Source organism: Thunnus albacares, chromosome 10 (genome assembly GCF_914725855.1).
Source record: "Thunnus albacares chromosome 10, fThuAlb1.1, whole genome shotgun sequence".
Lineage (NCBI taxonomy): Eukaryota > Metazoa > Chordata > Actinopteri > Scombriformes > Scombridae > Thunnus > Thunnus albacares.
The window spans coordinates 9075936-9101112 of NC_058115.1; the positions used below are offsets into that span (position 1 = coordinate 9075936).

A 25177-nucleotide genomic window follows, 5' to 3' on the forward strand; every position below is an offset into this window, starting at 1 on the left:
TAATGAGCATTTTAGGACGTGACCAAAGCTTCTGAATGTTCAAGACATCAACTGAACTCAAATCACTTAAGAGGAAAACTTGTCAAACTGCACGTGTCCAGCTAATTGCATATAATGGCCAAATAATTGGTTTATTGCTAAATAATGTAGCCTAAGTTTGAACTGATGGTGAGTGAACAGTAAAAGCTGCATTAGGAATGGTTTACAACTATCAAATCAAAAAACTATTTTCACCTGGGATGACAGGTGAATATAGTTACTGGGCTGGATAGACCCTGAGCTAACAGACCATTATGATTGTTTTTCTAAGAGCCAATCATTGTTGGAGGCCAGATACTGCACCACATCAAATGCAACATAGATGTCTTCATTAGAAGACATCTGTCTTCATTAGAAGACATCTATGCTAGCCCTGTCTAGCCACACAGGTATTTTCATCTTTTCTGGCTGATGGAGGTTCATGTTGGGTGAAACTATGCTGGGAAGTGAAGTCACCAAAATGTCCCAATAGACTTTTTTTTTTTCACTTAGAACATTTTGAGATGACTCACTCTAACATTTCCTGATTAATGATGGCTGCATTCCATTTAGCTACATCAGTTTCAGGGTCCTGGTATTGTGCCTGCTGGCTCACTGTCCCACTGTCATGGTTTACTGGGACACTTGAATACAATTGATTGAGCACCTGTGAAAGGCCTGTAGCTGACACTTGTCATTCACAACAAGTATAACAAGTATAACAAAGGTTAACAGGAGTGTGACAGACAAGTAAATTTGTCTGTACACACTCACACTGAGAGGAGGTCTAATCAAGCCTCATAAGTGAAAACACCTGTGTTAGTAGACCATAGGTGTACAGTGCTTATGTAAGGCTAACCTTTAGGCCTTAAATGAGTCTTTTATCTCTTTTGTGAAGGTGCCAAACTTGATTCACACCAGTGTAAGAGCAAAGTCAAAACTAGTATCATAATGTAGATTTGTGCAACTAGCCCCAGATGTTAAGGGATGTGTCCCAAAAGTAGGCCAGTAGACAGTTTAAATGCTATTTAAAGGCTAAATTTGTAGGGTGCAGTGGATGCTGCCACTCAGCATAAAACATTTATAGTTTGTTTAAGTCATTGTTGCACTGCTAAACAGAGCGCGAAGCTATTTTGAGACGCTCCCTAGTGCAAACACGGATGGGTTCCGTATGATTTAAAGCTGGATGTGTACATTTTTTATCTGTGCACCCACATTAAACTGTTTTAGTTTATCAAGTTCTTCTGATAACCTCGTAGTTTTGGCAAGTCACATCGAATTTCAAATGTATTTTTATATTCTGCAGTATTTTGCACACCACTTGGCACAGTAGCCATCTGTTGCAGGACAGTAGAGAGAAGAAAAACGATAAAAGTAGTTAGTTAAACTAAGCAGAAGTGATTGACTTACTGACGCCTGGCAGCCCTGGTGCACGCCTTCTCTTACTGCTCTGCATTCATGCATGAGGAACCAAAAAAAGCTTGATTGTCCAGTGATTATAAAGAACAACTGATGATAATATCACATGGAGACGATATCTCAATCTGCAATAATATTATGTGCATCTGCTAAATTAACACAGTCCAATCTTGAGGGCTGAGGTGATATTTTTTATGATATCTATATCACCGGTACATATAGGAGTAATTGGCCTCATATAAACGTAAAAATGTATATCATCATTACAGTGCAGAGGGAAGGTCTGAAACTAAATATTTAATTAGGATAATAAACCTGTAAAATCCCCAGCGCATATCAGCCAGTTTTACTCTAACCCAGGGTTTAGAGGTGCTCCATGACAAACATGACCTAGTTTAAATCTAACATTCTATTTACTCTATTTGGATGACAAACTACAGCTTGTTGTAATTTATTTTGCGGCCTGTAACCCACCTGTCCCACAACTGTGGAACACAGTTCTTGGTTTTAATGCAGATTAACTTTACTGCAATGCCGAATTTCCTACTTAAAAAATGCAATTTAAAAATACAAAGTCTTTTTTTCCTACAGCAATGATTGTATTTAGACATAATGGTCCGCAACACACAGTGAACATCGAGCCATATCAGCCTTCTCAGTGAGGAATTCATTTTTGGAAGTCAGTGTATCCTGAGGGATTTGGAGTAAAGTCAGCTTGAGGCCAAAATTAACCTGCAGGCCAAAAGATTCTTGGACAGAGATCTTATTTAAAGGAATCTGTTTCTACTGCCAAATATGTAGAGCAAAAAAAAAAAAAAAAAAGATACAGTATCTTACTACGTGATTGAAGCTGTTGTGTCTACTGCTGAAAATAGTTTTTGTAATCTATTGATGCACATTTAAACTTTTGGCCAGAGTTGTTTGTGAAACCATAATGCTCATTGCATTACATTTAAATATTGCAACTGTAATCATTTCATTACCAGAGACATCCACTACACAAAAACCTGAAAGTACTGTACAACCAGACCCAGATACGGACAGGAAATCACTTTAAGCATGAGCACTCAGAGGTAGCCCTCAGTGACAATGAATGTATCCATAGATAATGCTTCATCCTCCTACCTAATAAAAAGAGTATTAAGTCAAACTAAGATCAAGTAATGTCTTCAGGCTTTTGTCCTGAGATGGTTCTTAAAATGTAATATGTGGAGGCTTTGTGCCATTACACTAAACTTGAGAGGTACAATATTTAAAACATGGATCATACAAGTATCATACCTATTTTAATACTTTGTCTTCATTTTTCCAGTGAGCTACACTGAACTAGATGAAGTTAATTCAGGTCTACATATTAAATCTGACAGTGGTACACTGAGTTTTTATTAACTCCCTTTTTAATATGTTTTTTTTTTTTTTTTTAGCTTTTATTCTTTAATAATTGTTTACAAAAGTGGTTGTCCATCACCCCAACTTCTCTTCTTTGTCTCTGTATTGTCTATTCAGCTGACTTTGGTACGTCCGCATAAACTGGTTATATTTTCATTGAACTGAAGAATACACTTGGGGCCGAGACTGCTGTTTTTAACCTGTGGGTGGTCACTCTTGCTGTCTTGATTCTACTTGGAGCTGTTGTCTGCCTTACCAGTAATTGTTCACTCTAACATTTCCTGGTGACACCAGTGTTAACTGGAGCGAGCAGTCCGGTGTCTGCAAAGGCAAACACCACTCAATCTGTTGACCATATCCACGTTTTTGAAGCTAGGTCACTCAGCCATTGGAGGGCAAATGTATTCAATTGGCTTCACACAATTAGTGCATGTCAACAATGAAATACGGTGAGCCAGGGACTCCTTTCCATCCTTTCCATGGTTACAGTGACGACCTGCATGTAAAGAAACTTAATGCCGACTACAAAAGCAAGTATTTTTATGCTCCAGGAGGGTCATGCAAACCAAATCCTTTGTGTAATTCATGCAAACCAAATAATATAAAAAAATATTAGTTTTGCATTTTTCAAGTAAAACAATAATGATATGTAAAAATCTGCTTCTAGATATATTGCATAATGAAACTAAATATCCAGAAACAAAGGCTGTTTTAGGTCCTAACATTTAGATGTAAGATTGCCATGGGAGAAATTTTTTTTAATTATTTTGGTCGTGTCTGTGTGTGTATTTGTCTGCAGCTAATCTTGCATACTTCTGGATCCATCAGCCTAATATATTTTTATGCACATTTATGACTGTATGCTCAAGGACCTCTTGTGGTTGCAGTGATTCATAAAAAACCTGGTTTATAACACCATTCCTTACACACTGTACATACCTGGCGGAGATCTGCACTCTACTGAGTTCACTCTTCTAGTTAAATATGTTAATGATTATTTCTAACTAATTTGATGTAACAGATTATCTAATTTATCATTATGACATAGCTTAAAATGTCCACTCTGATATTTCTGATCAAGCACACAGGACAGTTTCTCACATTTTATTTTCTATTTCTCTCCTTGTAGTTCACACTGTAGTCTGTATTTGTTCTCATTCTGACTAATTTATTCAGGTCCATTTTCTAGATAAATGTGTGTTTGTGTTTCAAGTCAAACAGCCAGCATTAACAGTATTGTCTCCAGTCTGTTCTTTCCCATCAGCATGCAGGACAGCCCCTGGAGCCAAGGTTTGGTGGGCGATCGGCCATGATATTTGGCAGCTTGGCTGGATGGGCAAACTGAGAGAGAGCTGGCTGTTGTCATGCAGTTGAGCCTCTGGTCTGTGGGTTGGACCGCGTTTCCAGGGGCCAGCTGCCACCTTCCCACTGAGGTCTTAAGCTGGTTTGAGCTGGTCTTGGCAGAAATACACTCCACTGCAAACTCCAACCTTATTTGTAATTCGAAGGCAGTGTTTGAGGGAAAAAAAATGTGACTTTTTTTTTCTAACTTGTAACTGAAGTTGCTGCGGAGATGCCAGGCTTTTTGGTGGTGTACCACAGTGAGCTGTGTTATTGATTTTGTAATGTCCATGGGTCCAATAGCTCAGAGAACATTGAGCAATACCTGTCTTCCATTAGGAGGACTTAACCCCCCAGTGCTGTAGCTTGTCCACCCTTCATTGACCAATCAGCACCCATGCTTTTAGCAGCACTCTTGTGGGCTGCACTGGGTAAACACAAGTGTCTGTCTCAATGTTTGTTAACGCCAGTTGCCTAACCATTTATCAGTAGTCAGTAAGTATCTGGGCAGCTGGGATCTATTTGGCCTCAGTATGCTTTAAAAATCACAATGTCTATCGTAAAGATTCCTGTTCTTTTCTCCTCTCTGTCCTGCTGTGTGATCCCAGGATGGGAGCTTATGGTGCAGTGTACAATACTCCCCCAAATCACAAGCATGGACGTGAAACGTATCCCACCCCACATTCCCTGGGGTCCCCTCCTCCACTCTCGTCTCCCCACTCAGCTCAAGGGACGTCACTCCCCGGGCTGCGGCGGGACTGGAGGCTGAGTCTAGGGGCAAGGCAAGGGCAGATCCTATGAAGAAACAGTGGGGACAGAGGGGAGGAGTAAAAATACAGCACAGTTTACATGCCAGCATAGTGAATTTGTGTGGAGCACAGTGCTAAAGTGTAGTTTTGAGGCTGCAGTTCATGGGATCAGTAATTTGACTTTTACCTGTGCTTCATGTGCAGCTGATCTCCCTGCAGAAGCAAGCTGGAAGAAACACACAGACACTTCTAACAGGCTTCTGGTTTCTTTAACTGAACTTGGAGCTGTCATATCCACAAAGTGTCATTCTAACAGGTAGGTGCATGTCTCTCATGAAGCTACAGTGCTTGTGCATAAAGTTAGAATAACTAATGCTGGAATTTAATAGTCAAATTTGCAGTAGCTGTGAGTGTAAACCTGCAGTCTGCAGAGAAATTCAGCACATTCAGTTTAAAATATGAGCTAAATGTTACTGTTACTGTGTATTGTAAAATATACACAACAAGTTTAGAATGATTGTATTATATAGTATTTTTCCTGACAGGCTAAATTAATGCAATTTGTGTTTTGATTTCTAAAACTGAATTTTCAAAAAAATGTTTACAATCTTCAGTTACCATCCACTGTATTCCTGGAGACGCTGTAACATGCTGCCCTCATTGTAATGTTAATGAGCCGTCACAGCCAAAACTAATTTCTCCTGGTCTAAATATGCACACTTAAATGGAGATCAATGCATATTTGGACGGTCGTCAGTGTTAATTTACGGTCAAAATAATCAAAGTTTTGGTTCAAAGAAGGAGCCTCAACTTTAAAAGCAAGCTTGAAACTATTCATTGAAGAGCAGTGAAATTCACTCCCTTATTATCATATTGTATCCCTGTAATTATTTAGGCAGGATCCCTGTCAGTCTTATCAATGAAAAGAGACATTTTTTTTAACATGAGACAGTGAAAACAAAAGAAGACCCCTGCAGTTTCTGCTTTGCTTTCCTTTTTTTGGTAATGTAATTAGTAAAGAGAGCTACTGGAATGTCCTTATTGTATTATACTGGTGCATTCATCGTCCACTTATGAATGCAGCTCTTTGAGCTCTCAGATCAGCACCATAACTGCAAACAATAGATTTTTAATGGGACTCTTACTGTATGAACTTTACCACGCTATAGTGCTTGGCTGCATTCCTAAAATGCATGTCATAGTATGTAGGGTTAAGATCCCTCTCAACGCTCAACACTGACCCCACCTTTGTTTGCAGTTGCAACCAACATTTCATCATTTTTCAAAAGGAAACGCTGCAAAAGCTTTCAAAATGCAAAACAGGTGAAGCTGAATCAAAATGTGTTGGAAGTTAAAAAAGTGCAAATATTGATGCAAATCTAAAGAATAGTCATAATGGTCAGGTGAGATCTACTGACTGCTGATTTTTTTCCCTCCTTCTTACATTGTGACTATAAAATATTTTACATGATTTTTTTTTTATAAATGTATTTCTGCACCTTAGATGCCCCCATGCTGCATCCAAACATACCTGTGCACCTATATCATTATTGATTCATCTAATCAAATTACCAAATCAATTCCAGAACATAAATTTATGCACATTAAACCAGCTCACATTCTTTTTTAAAGAAACTAAACATGGACATGGGACAGTTCACAGAAGACACAAAAAGAGACGAGATGACAAAAGAAGACAAAATATCATGAAACATGTATTTTACGGACACAGTAAAATGTCTGTAGCACACACCTACAGTAAGCTGCACAGGAACTTTCAGTCTTTTCTGCTCTCTCTTTGCTTTTGTCAGCAGGTGTCAACATGCTGGAGCAGGTTCTGTCATTTGGTCGCTCCCTGGTGCGCAGGAAAGTGGTTGACCTGAGCAGCCTGGAGGATTCAAAGCTCTGCCGCTGCCTGGGAACCGTCGACCTCATTGCCCTGGGAGTGGGCAGTACTCTGGGCGCCGGCGTCTACGTCCTGGCTGGAGAAGTGGCCAAGGGAGACTCGGGCCCCAGTATCGTCATCTCCTTCCTAATCGCTGCCCTGGCCTCCGTCATGGCCGGCCTGTGTTATGCAGAGTTTGGCGCACGTGTCCCTAAGACTGGTTCTGCTTACCTTTACAGTTACGTGACTGTAGGGGAGGTCTGGGCCTTCATCACTGGTTGGAACCTAATTCTCTCCTATGTGATTGGTGAGTCAGTGATGGTCTCTGAATCATTGAGTCATCTGAAGAAGATGCTGGTTCTTCATTGTGTTCTGTTCTCTGTTTTCACAGGTACCTCCTCAGTTGCTCGGGCCTGGAGTGGCACATTTGATGAAATGATAGGAGGACACATAGAGATATTCTGTAAAACCTACTTCAGTATGAACTCACCTGGTTTGGCTCAATACCCCGACTTCTTTGCCGTGTGTCTGATACTGCTGCTCTCTGGTAAGGCAGCAAATAACAGCTGGATTTCATAAAAAGAGCAAAAGTTGAAAAATTAGAATTGGTACATTTTGTTTTAAACAACCAGCTTTAATGAGCCACAGCTGGCATAATTCAATAAAGAGATGGCAGGATGTTGTGTGATAAGTGGGTAATGGGGCAGGGCACATGCATCATAGAGGCCAAGGTTGTGTGAGTCCGCTTGAAGCTCACATTCACCCCACTCCTTTATAAAACTAGAAATACCGCCTCACGATTGTATACCTTCACCAACCAGTCAAGTTGCAGTTTACATCCAAGTCTGTCCAGACTAATATAATATTTATAGAGAAGATTTTGAAGGAATTTAATAAAATCACCACAGTTTCAAGGTGGGAACCCAAGATTAGTGTCACCAATTCAGTATCTGACCACATGTGAAAAATGGTCACAATCTCCCCTTCTGTTCCTGAGTTATAGCGTTGAATTATGGCCAGAAAAATGTTTTTTCAAAACATTATGGTGTCACAGTGAAGTTGACCTTTGACCTTTTGGATATAAAATGCCATCACTTAATCATTTTAATCTATTAGACATTTGTGTGAAACGTTGTCATGATGAACGTAGGAATTCTTGAGTTATAGCCAAAAATGCGTTTTGTGAGGTCACAGTGACCTTTGACCTTTGACCACCAAATTCTAATCAGTTCATCGTTGAGTCCATGTGGAAGTTTGTGCCAAATTTGAAGAACTTCCCTTAAGGCATTCCTGAGATATTGCTTTAACAAGAATGGGACAGACAGACAACCCGAAAACATAATGCCTCCAGCCTTGGCTATTGCGGGCGCCGAGGCATAAAAACCCAGCTCATCCTGCTAGTCTTCAGCAGCCAGCATCCTGCGTCTTTTTCCCACACTCACATACAGTCGTAGCTGAGAACTGTCCAGTACAATTACAGTTTCTTTACAACCTCAGGCTACTGAGAAGCTCCACTGCAGCAGCTGATGGTTGAATATCATCAGTTGCAGTCGATGACTTGGACAGTACTGGCGATTTGTTTCCCCCCGGTATGATTCATGACAGTCCAGGGACCTGGACTGGATAAATTTGGTTACATTCCACCTTTACGACCCTCAGGCTACTGTCAGCAGTCAGAAATGATCAGTCATAATAAAAAAAATGTTAACAGGACCGTCAAGTTCACCATGCTCATAGGACTACGCTGCATAGATGTCAAAACGAACCTTCTGGGAAAGGTTGCACCCTAAAAACTTTATCATGTGTTTTATCTATTGGCATGTTAATGCAATTAGGTCAGTGTGACCCAGAAACAATCCACTAGTGTTCGGTTGTTTTTACAAGGATGACAGATGCAGTATCTTAATTATGCAGTATCCGTTCAACAAAACCAAATTTAGAAGACCAGCACATGTTTTTGTGAAAACTGAAAGAAGAATTGAGGTTTATAACTTTGTCCGCAGTTTGCTGTGGTCTGACTCACCCCAAATTCACTTTATTTTCATAGTTTAAGAACCTTTATCCATTTAAAGAATGAATCTATCACACACAGCCCCATCAGATTTCCAAAAATTGCAACACCTTACTACCAAACATGCTGAGTCATCGAGTAAACAACTGATGCAACTGTTAATAAGTGGTAGTTTTTATTAACAGCATGCTCAATTGCCAGAATATGTGCAGTAATTGGCATCTGTTGGACTGATGGACTCAGCTACTAGCTACTTAATAATGATGAAGTGTCACTAGATGTATCCTGTGTGTGCAAAGATAAATTGTGATTACTGGGCATTAACATTAACAAGTTTAGCAGTACAGTGCTGACTTTTCAGTTCAGTTACAGCTAACATCACTTGTTGTTGTCTTTGTGCTCATCCAGGACTCTTGTCATTTGGGGTGAAGGAGTCGGCCTGGGTCAATAAAGTCTTCACTTCAGTCAATGTGCTCGTGCTTCTGTTCGTCATCATTTCTGGCTTCGTCAAAGGAGACACACACAACTGGAAGATAACTGAAGAATCTCTCATAAATGTCACAATAGTTAGAAGGTAATTTATTTACTTGATCATTGAAATTGTATGTTTTTATAGCCTGTTAAAAGTTGATATATCAGAAACTGGCACCAAACATGTCAGGGTCACACTAGTGTAAACTAAGCACAGTTGCACTGAAATGAAAAACATGCTTATTGGTCAAGTATATGTTTATTATTGAATTTCAGTGTCATGCTTCCCTAAATACAGCATTACTAATCTGTATACATGCTTCAGGAACTTATCAGTGACGGCCAATGTGAGCAGTGATTATGGAGTCGGAGGATTTATGCCATACGGCTTCAGCGGGACGTTAGCTGGAGCTGCCACCTGCTTCTATGCTTTTGTGGGGTTTGACTGCATTGCAACAACAGGTGAGCCATTGGCATTTGCCTAATTGGTTGGTTGTCTTTAATTACATCAAAGTTAAAGATCTTTGTGGCTGTGTTACAGGTGAGGAGGTGAGGAACCCTCAGAGGGCCATCCCCATTGGCATTGTGGTGTCACTGACCGTGTGTTTCCTGGCGTATTTTGGCGTGTCGGCTGCACTCACCCTCATGATGCCCTACTACCTGCTGGATGAGAAGAGCCCGTTGCCCATGGCTTTTGAATATGTGGGCTGGAGTCCTGCCAAATATGTGGTCGCTGTAGGTTCACTGTGTGCCCTCTCTACCAGGTAACCACTGGATTTGACTTTATAAAATAAACTGAAAACAAAATATCAATATTCAATTGATGAAAATATTTAGACATTGCTGTATTTGACTCAGCAGAATTTAATTTTTGATGTGCATGCTGTAAATAGGTAATAATGGTGAATGAGATGTGGTCAACAATTATGACCAGTTATCTCTTACTGTGTCTTTGTATTGGATTGATTCTTGTTGCTTTATGGGACATGGTGGGCGCAGCTTAATTCTCTCTGTTTTGAGATACCTGCATGTCTGTGTGATCCACTGTTCACAATTAAAATATCTTAAAGGGGACATATTATGCATTTACAGGTCTATATTTTTATTCTAGGGCTCTACTAGAATTTTCTTTGCATGATTTACAGTTCAAAAAACTCCTTATTTATCTTATATTGACCCTTTACACTGCCTCCAGCCTCCGTCTGAAACAGGCTGTTTTCGCTAATGTCTCTTTAAGCCCCCTTCCCAATGAGCCCACTCTGTTCTGATTGGCCACCTTCTGGAAGCTGCTTCATGGCCGACTTCAGGCCGCACAGGAGGCTATGTCAACTAACTATGAAACAAACTATAGTAGTAGGATTTCACTACTTTTTCTCATTCGTTAATAGAAATGTCAACTTCTCAAATACATCCATACATGTTCAAGCCAATCTGATACATGAGAGTGGACAACACAAACAACAACTGGAAAATCCGTAGCAGCAACCTTAGCAACCAATGCAACAGAACAGACGGCCGTTTGTGTGCATGCATGACGAGCTGACGTCAGCTTGTCGGTAAGGTAGAAAAAAACATCACAAACGAAGCTCTCAGAGGAGGTTGAAGCCCTGGCTTTTGACTTGCAGGGAGCATTTCTACATACATTAACCTTAAGTTTTGGAACTTTGTTTAACATAGATATCTGTGATCATTGCAGTATGAAAATAACAGAAAACCAGAAAAAGCATAATATGTCCCATTTAATATGGACAAGTTTTGCAGTGTCTCAAAACATTGTATTGGTGTGACTTAATTCTGTCTTTCTTGCCTGAAGGTTTGTGCATCAGTTCCCCTTCCGTTTTCTGTCAACAAACCCTGGTGGATGTCAGTCACTAACTTATCACATGATCTACATTCATGTGGATGTTATCAAATTTGACTTGAATCAATTAAATCTTGGATAAGCCAATGCCTGATATCAATGTTTATCCTGTTACTTTGGGATTTGCCCTTTGGCAGTTTTGCAAACTATGATGCAATGCAGATAGTTGTTTGCGAAAACCTTCTAAAGCACATTTTGGTGCTTTTATATGTTTGAACTTAATGTTTACACTGCTGGGACATGAAACCCCTATAAATAAAACTTTGAGCCAGCATCCATAACTGAGAAAAACTACAAAAAGTTTAAAACATTAAAAATTGTTCAAAGAAATTTGTGAAATATAATTTGCCTTAGAAAGATGCTTAAAATCAGCTCTATTCCATTCATTTAAAATCATGTAAATGAATGGAAAAAATTAATATTACTGTGGGACCAGCAGGAAAGAAAGACACTTACTGACTTTAATCATGCTCTGAAGCTTTGATGGTGTGTGTTTGTGTGTGTGTGTGTGTGTGTGTGTGTGTGTGTGTGTGTGTGTGTGTGTGCGTGCGTGCGTGCGTGTGCGTGTGTGTGTGTGGCTCTTTTTGACTAACGTGTTGGTCTTGCATGTCTCTGCTGTCTCATGCAGTCTGCTGGGCTCCATTTTCCCTATGCCTCGTGTAATCTATGCTATGGCAGAGGATGGGGTGCTTTTCAAAGTCTTAGCCCGAATCAATCCTAAGACGAAGACCCCACTTATTGCCACTATGACCTCCGGTGTAGTAGCAGGTGAGAGCCGGGGAGCATCCGAGTGAGATCACTCCTGCTAATCTTTCTCCACCGATCAACTGTGAAAGATACGGACAAAGATGCAGATGAATCAGTTGGTTCGTCTGCTCTATAATTTAATGAACTGCAGCCATTCTTAAATTGACCCATTGACCCAACACTTCCTGCTTTAAATGATCTAAGTTGTTAAAAGGAGTTTTTTCCCCCTCCGTACACACGTTGTTCTTTCACAGTTGTGCAAGTGTCATGTTTTCTTTCCCAAAATGCCCTCAACTTAACCATGAACCCTCTTCTCCCTAGCCTGTTGGGCTCCATGTTCCCTCTGCCGCGCATTCTCTTTGCCATGGCACGAGATGGCATTCTGTTCAAATTTATGTCCAAAGTGAGTAAGCGCCAGTCGCCTGTGGCTGCCACCATGGCGGCAGGTACCACTGCGGGTAAGCTCCCGAGACAAGGACTCTCCTATCATGAGGTGTATCGCCTATCATGTATCGTGGACTTGTTTGGGTTTTTTTTTTATCTTTGTACACATTGTCAGGTGGTGGTGATGGTGACTGCATGTTAAACGTGGTGATGTTGGTGTTTCCAATAGCATGTGAGTAAACATTACACTCATCACCTTGCTGTGGTGATGCAGAGGTGTACTCCAGGGTGTGTCAGTACACTGTGACATCACTGTTGGGTGTGGTCAGAGAGCACTGTTCAGCTTGAAGTTACTCTTTAAGTCAAGTGAAATAACTCATACTTGAAGATACTTTCAATGGCTACTAATGATAAAGTAAAGATGAAATTGAAGCAGTCTGGGCCTTTTGGACTGATTAAAAACTTCTAAAGCGCTCCTGCTCAGTAGGATCCAGGTGTATAGTACATGGTTGCATGCATGCAGGTGGTGGGGCTCAGATCTGGGGAAGTGGCGAGCAGATGTGAACCGTGGGAGGGATGCAGCACACTAACCCCCCGAGAGCACAAGCCATGTACTGAGCAACTGGTAGAACTGGACAGGGGAGCTTTCTTAGATATTTTTGTTTTCATATACTGTTGTGAAGCGCAGCAGACACCGCTCAGTGTTTGAACCATTCTGCTGAGATCAGCTCCATACTGGAGTCAGGTGCTGAGATACAAGAAAGGAAACTGACAGCAGCACCGCAGTGTGTCTCACATCAAACGACACTCAGTATGTAGATGATTACAGCTGTCCAGAGAAACACAACAGCTCTTTTGTCTCTATTGTGGAAACATGTCTGCATGAAATTTCCAGTAATCTGCATCTGTTCATGTTCATTTGTTGTTTTTTTTGCATCTGAAGAAAATGGTTTTTCTATTTTTGATTGCAAGGAAATTAATGTTGCACCATTGTATGTTGGTGTAAACTAATGTTTTCATTTGTTTTGTGAAACTGATTGCTTCACTCAGTAATGCTCCCTAGCATTTTGTATGTTTTTATAACTTTATATTGTGTTTCCTTTGCTTGCTGTAGCCATCATGGCTTTCCTGTTTGACCTCAAAGCGCTGGTTGACATGATGTCTATTGGAACTCTGCTGGCCTATTCGCTGGTTGCTGTGTGTGTACTGATTCTCAGGTGGGTACATTTATAAATAACTCAAAAAAATATTAACTGAAGGAAATCATATTTGTGAAAGAGCTTCCTTAATAGCTTTTTCCAAAAACCCACATGTATATTAGTCTGTTTGTGTAATGTACATCTCATGTTATTACATCACAGTGGTGATGTAAGAGCTGTGAATGCTGCCATTGTATGAATGTGAAGTGGCTGCCTGAGTGAATGTAGGTGTTTACTTGACTTCCTAAACTCTGGACCTACTCTATGCGTCTGTTGGTCGCACCAAGGTGACTCATCACCACAGCCGCAGTAAACACAGACACAGTGTTTGTCCGCTGGTTTGAACCAGATTTATGTGCTTCACTTGTTTAACAAAGTCAAACCAACACATTAAAGTATTGCACAATTAAAGCGGTTTGTGGCTGTATAGGGGATAAACAGACAGTGCCTCGAGGCATGAATATCGACTTTTCTGTAGTACAGTGACAAACATGAAAACACATATTTCTGGCATGTAGTAAAGCTCAGACTTGTAAACTTTAACCTGTGATGCCTCCAGGTATCAGCCAGATGGATCTCTGGAACGGCGGGCAGGTACCAGTGAAAAGGACTACCTGTCCTCTGAGGAGGGCGAGTCCGACCTGACAGAGTCAGAATCCCACCTCAACATGCTGAAAGGTGGAAACTCCACCCTGCAGACTGTCCTGCACCCACCCGTCTCACCCTCTGAGCATTCCTCCAGTGTGGTCAACATGTCTATCTGTGTGCTAGGTACTGTAGGGAGGCCGGGTTAACATTCTTCTACTCAGGCTCTGTCTCAAGTATGAGCGTTTTTTTTAAAGTGTTTATATATCTTCTTATCTATTTATGAGCCAGACTTAATTGTGTGTTCTTAAACCACAGTGTTGTTGGTGTGCGTAGCCAGCTATCTCACCACATACCATAACAACTCCATCATTGGCATGGAAGTGTGGATCCTGGCATCGCTGGCTGTGTGTCTCCTCCTCTTCGGTGGCTGCGTCTACATGATCTGCAGGCAGCCGCAGACCAGCAAGAAGGTCTCCTTTATGGTATGTAGCAGCTCAAGTCTGCCCAGAACGAGACTGATCCATCACAAAAAAAATTAATAGTGTTTGTGTGTTTGTTGCTGCTACAGGTCCCCTTTCTGCCTTTTCTGCCCATTCTGAGCATTTTTGTCAATATTTACCTCATGGTTCAGCTGAGTGGAGATACCTGGGTGCGTTTCTCTGTGTGGATGGCTGTAGGTGAGTGACTTTCAACTGCAGGTCCAAACAAGTATGAACAGCCATGACCCATTATGACTATTTAAAGGAATAGTTAGACATTTTGGGAATTATTCACTTTCTTGCAGGGAGGTAGAGAGGAACAATGATACCATGATTGTACAATAAATATGAAGCTGGTGCCAGCTGTCGGTGAGCTTAGCTCAGCATAAAGACTGGACTCTGGGGGAAACAGCTAGCCTGATTCTGTCCAAATCACAGACTGTTTATAACTAATTAGAAATTATATGCAGTCTATGATCCAAAGATACTTTTTCTTGGCCAGGAGCAGTGTTGTCCTGGAGTCTTGTCATCACTGTGAGGTTGCCAGGCAACCAGCAGAGACCTCAAGAAGTCACTGCTCCTGGGTTAGAGATAATCCGACACATAACTCCCAGTTAGTTCACAATGTAACATTTTTATATTTTGTTTTTTGTACAGATTAAACAAATAAAATATCATGTGTTCACTAGCTGTTTCCTCTTGTTTCCAGTTTGTATGCTATGTTTCATATTTAACTAACAGATATGAGACTGGTGTCCATCTTCACATCTAACTCTCAGCAAGAAAGCAAATATTTTCCAGAAATGCCTTATTATTCCTATGAGGATATAATGCCTTAGTCGGTGTTTTTGATATCTAATAGCTATTCCAACACCTCTCTCAGGCTTCCTGATCTACTTTGGCTACGGCATGTGGCACAGTGTGGAGCGCCAGCGCCAACTCCAGGGTCTTCGGAACAGCGGCAGCAACAGCACGCAGGAACAGAAGACCAGCAGTGAGAAGCAGGTTGGCATGAGTGCAGTAGGAAAGGACCAGGAGCGCTTCATCTGCCCAGAGAAAACCAGTCAGTGTTAAAGTTTTCCAGCTCATTTGTAGACTCTGTGAGGCCACCTGGTGACACAGCAGCCCGCGTAAACGCACACAGCAGCTATGCCTCAATGCACCTGTATATACAGCTTCACCATGTGTGCCTCAGTCACAAGTGCATTCAGTATGCACCGTCAGTATTCTGTAACAGCGGTCACATGATGAGGCGCCGCTGTCTTCTGATCTCTATCACTGTGATGGGACCACATCCTGTAGGTCACATTGTGCTTCATGGACAGCATGGAGGCAGAATTGAAAGGACAGGTTACACACTGGAGAGTGATGTTCATTTCCTTAAACACTCAAGCAGTCGATGCAAGATTGCAACAAAGCTTTTCTGTTTCATTATGGACATATGTTTTTAGTTTTTCACTCTAAGCAGGTTTGTACAGGTGAATTTTTAAATGTAAAGTCTGTAAAATCTGTGCTTTCCATTTAGGTTATTTGATACACCAATGATGTGATAGTTTAAAGAATATTAGTTTGTGGGAAAAGCACTTGTTTTTTGAAGTGTACGAAACTGAAAAAGGACCAACATTAAGTTTAAGATGTGTTAAATGTATTTTGTGCATAATTGTTTCATATGCATACATGTGTGATAGCTGTACAAAAAAGATCATAAAGACAACGCCGCATTCAGACTCATCTACAGTTTGTCAGATGTTTCCGAAGGCACTTACATGTCGTGACTTGACTCAATTTGTATGTCAGAGACCTCAAAGTAGGGCAAGCGCTAGTGGAAAATTTCCAGGCTTCTGTTAGTGTTGCATAACAATTCATAGTCATTGTCTCTGCAGCTGTTAGTAAGGGTCTCATTCAGCACAGATTAGCTTTTTTTTACTCTCTCTTGGATGTTTAGGATTTTATCTATGAACTGTTACAATCTGAATATGGATTTTGTTATTTGATAGAGAACTCTACTCATTAAGTAGTTTCTTTTGTCACTCTATCAGATTATGACTTATGAGGCTGTATTTTCCTGTTTGTCTCTCATTTTGTGCTATTTTGACACAGACATGTTGTTTATATTACTGTTATGAAATTATTCTCTCTTTAACAGACTACTTTGCCACCTAACAAAATGCACAATAATCAATTTTAAAGTATTTTAAAGGTCTGTCTTGCCACATAATTTAGATAAACTGATAATTTTCCAGATTTCTTCTCTTGTTCTTGGTGTTTATGTTCAGTACTTTAAAGTCTGTGTTGCTTCATGAGGTTTGAAGAGACTTCACTGGGCTGAACTGCATGAAGATTCAGAGCTTACATTCTTTCCTCTGGCCTTTTAGCGGTGTGTCTCTCTCTTGTGCTATGAATTGTAAGGCTCAGTGAGCTCTAGTTTACAGTAGAAACGTGTTTTTATTTTTTGATCTTTCACCTGTACTGTACTGAGGCTATAGGAAGTTGCTAATTGATCTATCAGGTTGACTGATTAAGACCTTCCTAAGTGCAGTGGTGTAAATAAATGTGGAACAAATTGAGAATAATAGTCTTAGCAAAAGTTTGGTAGGTAGATATTCCACTAGATTGAACCTCTACATCAACAGTGTAGATTCTTCCAGTGATGTTACAGGATAAAGTACACACAAGAAAAGTAACCATGAAGTAGTATCACTTGTTACTGACTGAAAAGATAAATACAATAAATGTATTTTCCAGTAACACAATGTTTGGCATTTCATTTCTTTAGTTACATTTGTAAGGAGTTCATGTTTTTCCACCCTGTTTGTCTGTGAGACAAATGGCATAATATCCCAAAAACTACATACAAAAACAACATATTTCAATGAGATTTAGAGAAAAGGTCATGAATCAAGAAAGAAGAGAGCCGTTTTTCAAAGTAAAAAAAAAAAAAAAAAAAAAAAAAAGCAGCTAGCTAGTGTTTAATGGGTAAATCAATCATCAATGGGTAAAAAAATGTAAAACAAAACAAAACAAAACAAAACAAAACAAAACAACAACTGGTGCTACTTAAGAAAAAGGGGTTGAAATCTTCAAATATGTGGAAAAGAGAGAAACCAGTTATTTTTAAAATTGTCATGAACAAGCCATGTGGCTAATAAAGGCTTTTAATCAAAATTCCACATGCTTCTGCTCCTCTGTGTGAGGGCCTGAAGTTTTTGCCCTTTTGCAGGTTTGAACTGATAGCTTTTGTTGTAGATATCACCACCATGTGGCTGACACCTGAATTGTGGGCATTTTTATTTTTAACTTTTTTTTCTTGCATTCCTTTGGTCCAATAAATATCTATTCATTAAACAACACCTGCAAATTTCATCCAATTTTCTTTAAAATATTTTTACAGGGAGGACTTTTTCCCTACAACTGGTTGCAAAATTCTGATCAACATGTTTGTCGGCAACTCTTGAACATATTGTGCAAATGATAAATTTAAATGTCATAACTAAGTGTTCATGATTTAGATTCACTTGAAATTTTGTGCAGTTCCAAATATTCCTGGATTCAAGATTCAGACATTCTCCAAAAACCATGGCCATCAGCCAGTCAACTTTCCATCACTACGTGTATTGCAATGCAGATCTGCAGCAGATAACATCTTCCCATCATTTTTTGTAAAGGATTGTGCAGAGTTATGTGCTCTATTAGTGCTTTCTATTTATACATTTCTGTGTAGTTTATGGGGAAAAAAAACATTCTTACACAATGAGTTTCACCCCAAGATTCATGAGTCAATGACATGTCATGCATTTTTTTTCAAAGACAACTTCATAAAGTCAGTGTCTTCATACTGAACCAAAATTTGTATATATGTGTTAACTATACTAAACTTAGTATAAATTTTCCCTCCTGGGGATCAATAATGTTTTATCTAATCTAACTACAGTATATAAAAATACTGATAAGTTACAACTACAATGGTATTTAGACTAACTCTAAACTCTGACTCTAAACTGAACTATAAAAAGCAGCCTCTGTCATGTGACTGGATAGGATGTTGCCAGGTGTGCCACACATGTGTAAGTATGAACCCTTTGACAACAGCACAGCAGTGGTTTTCTGATTCAGTGTGAATTTGCTCTCTAAAAACCATTATTGACACTCAGATCCAGCAGAGGGCTCCAGACTACGTGCTTCTGCTCTTCAGGTCTGAAGAGAGGGAGTAAACAGAAGTGTTCTCAAGTTATTTTCCCTTTTCCTCTCAGTCTGAGAGGAGGATGGAGCTAGAAATCTAAAAAGGGCAGCTGGAGCCTGCAGAGTTCCAGCGAAGCTTTGAGTCTGACCTTCTTACCCACTGAGCCCCTCACCAAAACCTCCCTGATCTCTCCGGCCCTGCAGAGCCCTCACCCCTCTGACCATCCTGCCAGCACACCATGAAGCTCTGGGTTGTGCTTTGCCTGGCATTGCTTTGTGTGGAGCTCCAAAATGGTGAGTAAATCTATCTCAATAAATTTATGACTGACCTTTTATCACAAGAACTCAGACTGTAAATAGTTGGAGGATTAGATAATCAGAGGTTGTATTAATATTGCCTGGGGGCAACAATCTCTGTGATGGGCGTAGAATGGGAGGTGTGTTCACAAAAACATAATCACATTCACATATGGCAAAGAGAGAATTTTACACACCGCCACCCGTTATCTATATTTGCATTTTGTACTATATATGTTTAAATGTGTTAAAGGTTTGCATAAGAGTTGCATGCAACTTTGTTTTTGCAAAGTGTTTCTGCAGACCAACTCAAACCAGCTGCATCTGAGGCATGCAACAGGCGTTTCTAATTAACTGGCTTTTACTGCTGACCTTTCCTTGGAGCGCTCATTAACTCTGTGCTGAAGAATAAAAACAACAAATCCTGAAAATCGACACTACAGAATAATCATGTTTATTCTCTTGGTTTATGTGTTCTGAGGAAAAAGAGAGCATGCTGCTGAGAAAGAGGCTGTTCTGGACATTTTGTGCCAGTGAAAAGGACTGTACACTTCCTGTTCAACTGTTGTTACAGCTGGGGGAAACACAAAGAGTAGCTCTCCAGATGAGCGTACTGAACACCGTTATGACCCTCTGCTGTTTCTGTCAAGACTGATACTGTACTAACACAAGGAATGTTGTGACTTATCTTTTTTATCTTTATAAATTTTGCTCCCCTCCCTCCTCTCTATGTATCCAGGTGTCTGCCAGCAAACCAAACGAAGAAAAGACGTAGGAGAGAACCGCATCAGGCCAGGAGGGAAACGGGTGAAGGTGCGTCACCCCAAACTTAAAGATGGAGGAGGGAAAGGCCAGTCTCTGCTGACCCAGGTGTTGGATAAGGGCCGCTTTCTGCGCCTGAGCCAGACCACATCTATGACTCCTGGGAAGAACATGGAGCTGCGCTGCAAAGGCACTAACATTGGATGGTCATACCCGACCTACCTGGATACCTTCAACGACTCACGCCTCAGGTGGTTAAAGGATACATGTGCTGTTTTATTTCATGCTTTAAGTCAACATTATCACATTGTCGGTGTCTTATTTCTGTTTCCTGCCTCCAGCATCAAGCAGAGTGACAAGTACAGTCAGCTGATCCTGACGTCGCCCTCTGCTGCTGACACTGGGTCCTACAGCTGCTGGGTGATTGTGTGTGATGGTAGAGAGTGTGAGAAAGACCATGATCACATATATGCCTCATACATCTATTTCACAGGTGATTAAATATGATACTCATGAACATGTATTATCTGATTTTAACAATAAGGAAAGAATACATGTTGTCGTTTATGACATCTATTAATTGTTAATAAACTATTTATTAACGTTTTATTATCAGTAATCAGATCAGTAATAAGCCATTATAATGCAGAATTTGTGCTGCTAGGTTGAGAACCCACATTTAAGTGAAGTATCCCTTTAGTTGGTGTACGTCTTCTGCCAACAAAGCCTGAATTGTATTTTTAGTCTTTAAAGCTGCACCAATCAATATTTTTACATTATTTATATCAAAATTCTATATTAAAGGACCATTTCGCTGAGTTTCAACCTTATCTCTAGCCATCTGAATTAAGGATATAGTGTGAAAAATGCCTGCAGTTTTTGCCGATGTTCTCTGTGTCTCTAGGGCGCAGCTGTAAAATCTATTGTTCTTCAGGCACCGGTGCCGTCATTTGACATATACAGTGACGTAGTTGGGGGCACTTAAGAACTACAGGCTATTTCCGGTCGGATTTCTAGTCTCCACCTACAACAGTAAAAATGGCATCCCAAAATATGAGTGCAGAGCATGTTATGGATGAGGATACATTTACAGTGTTTTGACTGACTTGGATATTCAGCTGTATATATTCAAGTCAGAGTGGAATGCAATGCATCCTGGTACATGCAGACATGGCTCTGCAAGCAGGGAAACTCTGCTTTCTTGGTCAATATGGCACACAGTGAGGGATCTATTGCTTGAATTGACTATATTTAACATCCACCAACCACATAAAATGTGGATGTCTAATCAGTGTTGAAATTTCCCTTTAACAGTAGATCAAATGAATAGATGTAATGTGAAAGGTATCATCCATAGTGACACAACAACAGATAATTATCATCTGAACCTGCAGCTCTACTGAGCATTGTAGTGTCTTTTAACTCATTGTTTTGGTTTTACAGCCCACAACTTTGCTGTTTTGGTTCACTGTCAGCACTCTCATCAACCTGATTTCCTGTCCCAGCAGGCAGCTGTTTTCAGCAAAAAAAAAGATAAACCCTTTGTACACTAAGTGCCCAACACCAAACTGCATGCAGATAAAGTTAGCAGCTAGCAGGTGAACATAGTGGAGCATTTAGCTGCTTAAGAGCCAGAATTATAAATATATAAAATATTGGACTTACATTTGTTAGGTGAACAGAAACGCGACTCCAATAAATAATAATATTCCTCCTTGTCTGGCAGATGTGTAAACAGGCAATTTTTTTGCCTTTGCTAACTTTATATGGTGATAATATGTCAGTGTTGTGTTGGATCGCCATGACACATAGTTGGTCAACCCTACTGTAGAGCATCTGCATCCATTTCAAAGTTATACTTGCAGGCGTGAAGGCTTAATGTAAAATGAAAATAAAAAACAAACCATAACCTGTTATCAGACATCATAACCTTACATGTAACTCTTTGATAATTGCCTACTATATTAATCATTAATAATGTCATTTGTGACAACTTTGATACCTCTAATTTGTTGTTTAAATGCGGTGCTGTGGTTTATAATGAATGAGGGTGTAACGTCTTCTTTAAAAGTAAACAGCTGTTGATGGTCAGCTTGGTAACTGGATGACCTATTTTCACTGCACAACTGTAATAGAGGACAGATACACATCTACACTATGAACCTTATTTCCAGTGAAAAACACTGACTGTTTCTCTTCCTCTAATCAGACAAGGACAACCTCTTCGTCCCGTCTGCCATCCACTTTGAGATCGTGTACCTGCGCCCAGACAGACCTGCTGTGGTGCCCTGTCGTGTGACCGACCCGCAAGCCAAGGCGTCCCTGCACAGAGAAGTCCCAGCTGAGGAGATCACAGCCAATGGGACCATGGTGACCTATGACCCCACCAAGGGATTTATCCTGCAGAGCCCCAGCCCTGACCATCAGGGGGTCTTCTACTGCAAGGCTGTGACCAAGGGCACCCCTCAGGTCTCCATAAAGTACCAGCTGCTCTATGTGGAGGGTAAAGAAACAGAAATCACACACACAACTTACTAGGATCATAAATAACATGGCACACGTTAACTCTGCTGCAACCATTTTCCTCTGCCATTAAATTGTCAGAGTAACTTTATACAGTACCTTGTATACTTATTGATTCAAAGTGCCAAGAACCACGGTGAGATGCGTTTTCACAAAGTCATGATTCAGCATTGGTTACTTTGCTTCATCATCTTCCAGGAAATGATGGTGTTTCAGGGTTTTCAGAAGTCTGCTCCTCACTGCTGAGTTCAGTTTATGGTGGACGCTCGCCACCTGAAATGAAAACACTCTGTCGGGATTAGAGATGAATTTATGAAATGGAAATTGTGTGTGGTTTAGGTAAACTTAAGCTGCCATGGCTTGTTTGACCGGTAGACAGAGAGAAATAGAAATTAGACGTTGGACTGTGGAAATACCCCTGAGCTTCAATCATATACTGTACATTTAATAAATCTGTAGAGAAAATATTTAACTTTAACCAATATCAGTATGGTGACTTCTTATGGAGTTAGTGTGGATAGCTAGACGTTCCTGTGTAAAGGACATATAACTAATAAAGTTCTCTTTTTGTTGTTGACAGTTCCTAGTGGGCCACCATTTGTGAGCCTAGAAGCATCTCCAGAGTCGGTGAGAGGAGGCGACAACGTCAATGTAACCTGCTCTGTGCTGGGCGAGCCAGAGGTGGACGTGAGCTTCATCTGGTCTTATCCTGGTCAGGTAAGAGGAACACTAGGCTCAAAATCAAAGGTTAGGGAAATGCACCAGCCACCATCCAGATAAATACTATGTTTATACATGTCAGCTCAGTTCAGTTCTATCATTGTGCCAAAGGAGACATTCATTTTGCAACCAGGAGTAATTATAAAAAAAACATACAGTATGGAACAATGTTGTTTTTTTAAGCAGAAATGTAACAGACACAGTAATGATTAATATATATTAAGTATTACACATACAGTAGACAAAATTATACACTTTGTCGTAGGTTAATAATAATAAACTGATACATCTTAAAACACTTAAATCAATTAAAATTTTGCTGTTAAAATAACTGAAAAATTAGGGCGACAAAAATTTCAAATGATAAAATTAACAGTAAATCTTACTGATTCAGTTTAATTGTTTTGTCTTTAAAGGAAGATAGAAGACATTAATTCAAATGGATTTGCAAAATCATTTTAAAAAGGATTTTAGATTTAACTTTTTGTCATTCCAAATACCTTTTTATTGTTATGTTATTATTTCTTGGAGGAAATAATGTGAGATGAGATATGATAGTAGACACATTGCTAAATAAAAAAACAATGAGAATGTATTTTCAAATGAATTTGTTGTCATTACTTAAAGACAGACTAATAGAAAATAACTATTAATTGGAACATATTTAGTTATTTTATGGCATGACTGAAATGTATTTAATGGATTTAATCACTTTATAAAATGTGTTTTGAAAGCAACTAATTAAATGATTATAATAACCCCTGAAAATGTGACCCTTTTTAAGTGGCACTCTTTAGACTCCATACAAACTATGTATATGTTATTTATTTTTAGTTGCTTTATATCTTTGCATTTAAAAAAGGATTTTTGCTGTGCCTGAAAAGATACACAATAATACTCATTACATCACCAGCCACACCTTCACAGTGCTGCCCTGTTGTTTAAGATAAATTGGTGGTTAAAGACTACAACAAAATAAATGATTGTGAATAAAGTCCTGCAATGACTGTCACCAGCAAGTTACATGATGAACATCACGTTTTATTTTTATTGTGTAGGACCACCGTCCAGTTCACGTCCAAACCTCCTGGAGGCTGGTCAACAGAGGTATGGGTCACACCACGCGCATATCACAAAGTGTCCTGACGGTAGAGGACATGGAGACCATTGACTTTGGAAACTACATGTGTAAAGCCAAGAACGAACATGGTGAGACAATTGTGACAATCGACATCATCTCCAAATAGCCCCAGCATGACAGCCTGTATCATGGTTATGTTTGAAAATTGGATGTATTTTTAGATCACAGATTGTGATAACAATAAAGATTTGCTACATATATTTGTTTATGAAATCATTTTTAGATTCAGCTCAAAAGTACCAAACAGCATTATGTGTGAAAGTTAACAAGGCATAAAGCCACCAATCAAACATTAATGAAAGTATTTGGGTGCAGGGATGTTTGAACCATTTTGTAGTTCTTACCTTAAAAGGCAATTACATTAATTACACAATTACACATTGACCAATCAGAAGTTATAATCTGAGGTATGACCCTTCCTCTGCCTTAAAGCTGTGATAAGAGGATTCATTTTCCGGTGGGGACAATGAGTCTAAACATGAATCATATCATATCATATCAGAAGTCCTGGAAACGTCAACTGCACTGAACATCTCCAGGAACATTTGATAAGGGAAAAGCCAAAACTGTTTCATAACATGCTTCTTGGGATGTTCTTCCAAGATAAATAATAGATAAAGATTCTCAGAAATCAGCAAAAAATTGCAAACTCAATGTCAGAGAGGAAGCTGTAATTAAGGCAAGCAGGTGACTTTTTACTTTAAATGAATGCTGCTAACACTGTTTTTGACTTTTAAAATAATATTAAAAGTTAAAAAATCACTAGAGTTTAAGAGAAATTTGAAAAATAACATTATAAATCGTATTAAACAGTGAAACAAAAAAGTTGTGTCAGATATTTTGGGCCTCATTATTACAGAAGCAACACCCGCCTGCTGTCCTGGCACTCTGTCGAGTCGGACACCCAATAAAACATTGGTAACTAGTAACAGTTAGTCTCTACGCTACATTTAAGTTAAATAATGATGCTGGAAAAAAGGAGCTGCAGCCATCAGAGACTTGCTCTGGGTTTAT

General features: G+C 39.7%; 2 protein-coding genes across 4 annotated transcripts; both read left to right on the forward strand.

Moving 5' to 3' along the window:
- The first annotated feature begins 793 nt into the window (after window positions 1-793).
- Window positions 794-17518, forward strand: slc7a2 (solute carrier family 7 member 2). Of its 3 annotated transcripts, none has more exons than XM_044363534.1 (12): window positions 794-5232; window positions 6728-7108; window positions 7193-7348; window positions 9221-9386; window positions 9609-9745; window positions 9825-10047; window positions 11773-11912; window positions 13390-13492; window positions 14034-14245; window positions 14378-14544; window positions 14631-14739; window positions 15425-17518. In XM_044363534.1, the coding sequence occupies exons 2-12, from the start codon at window positions 6739-6741 to the stop codon at window positions 15613-15615; spliced, it is 1974 nt and encodes a 657-aa protein (XP_044219469.1). In that variant the 5' UTR covers window positions 794-5232; window positions 6728-6738; the 3' UTR covers window positions 15616-17518. The 3 variants fall into 3 exon arrangements, with proteins under 3 accessions (XP_044219469.1, XP_044219471.1, XP_044219470.1); XM_044363536.1 differs by lacking the exon at window positions 11773-11912 and adding an exon at window positions 12213-12349; XM_044363535.1 differs by having other exon boundaries at window positions 6731-7108.
- Window positions 17519-18758: 1240 nt separating this feature from the next.
- Window positions 18759-24361, forward strand: pdgfrl (platelet-derived growth factor receptor-like). Its single transcript, XM_044363652.1, has 6 exons — window positions 18759-19014; window positions 19757-20030; window positions 20121-20272; window positions 21989-22282; window positions 22883-23019; window positions 24081-24361. The coding sequence occupies exons 1-6, from the start codon at window positions 18960-18962 to the stop codon at window positions 24267-24269; spliced, it is 1101 nt and encodes a 366-aa protein (XP_044219587.1). The 5' UTR covers window positions 18759-18959; the 3' UTR covers window positions 24270-24361.
- The last annotated feature ends 816 nt before the right edge of the window (window positions 24362-25177 follow it).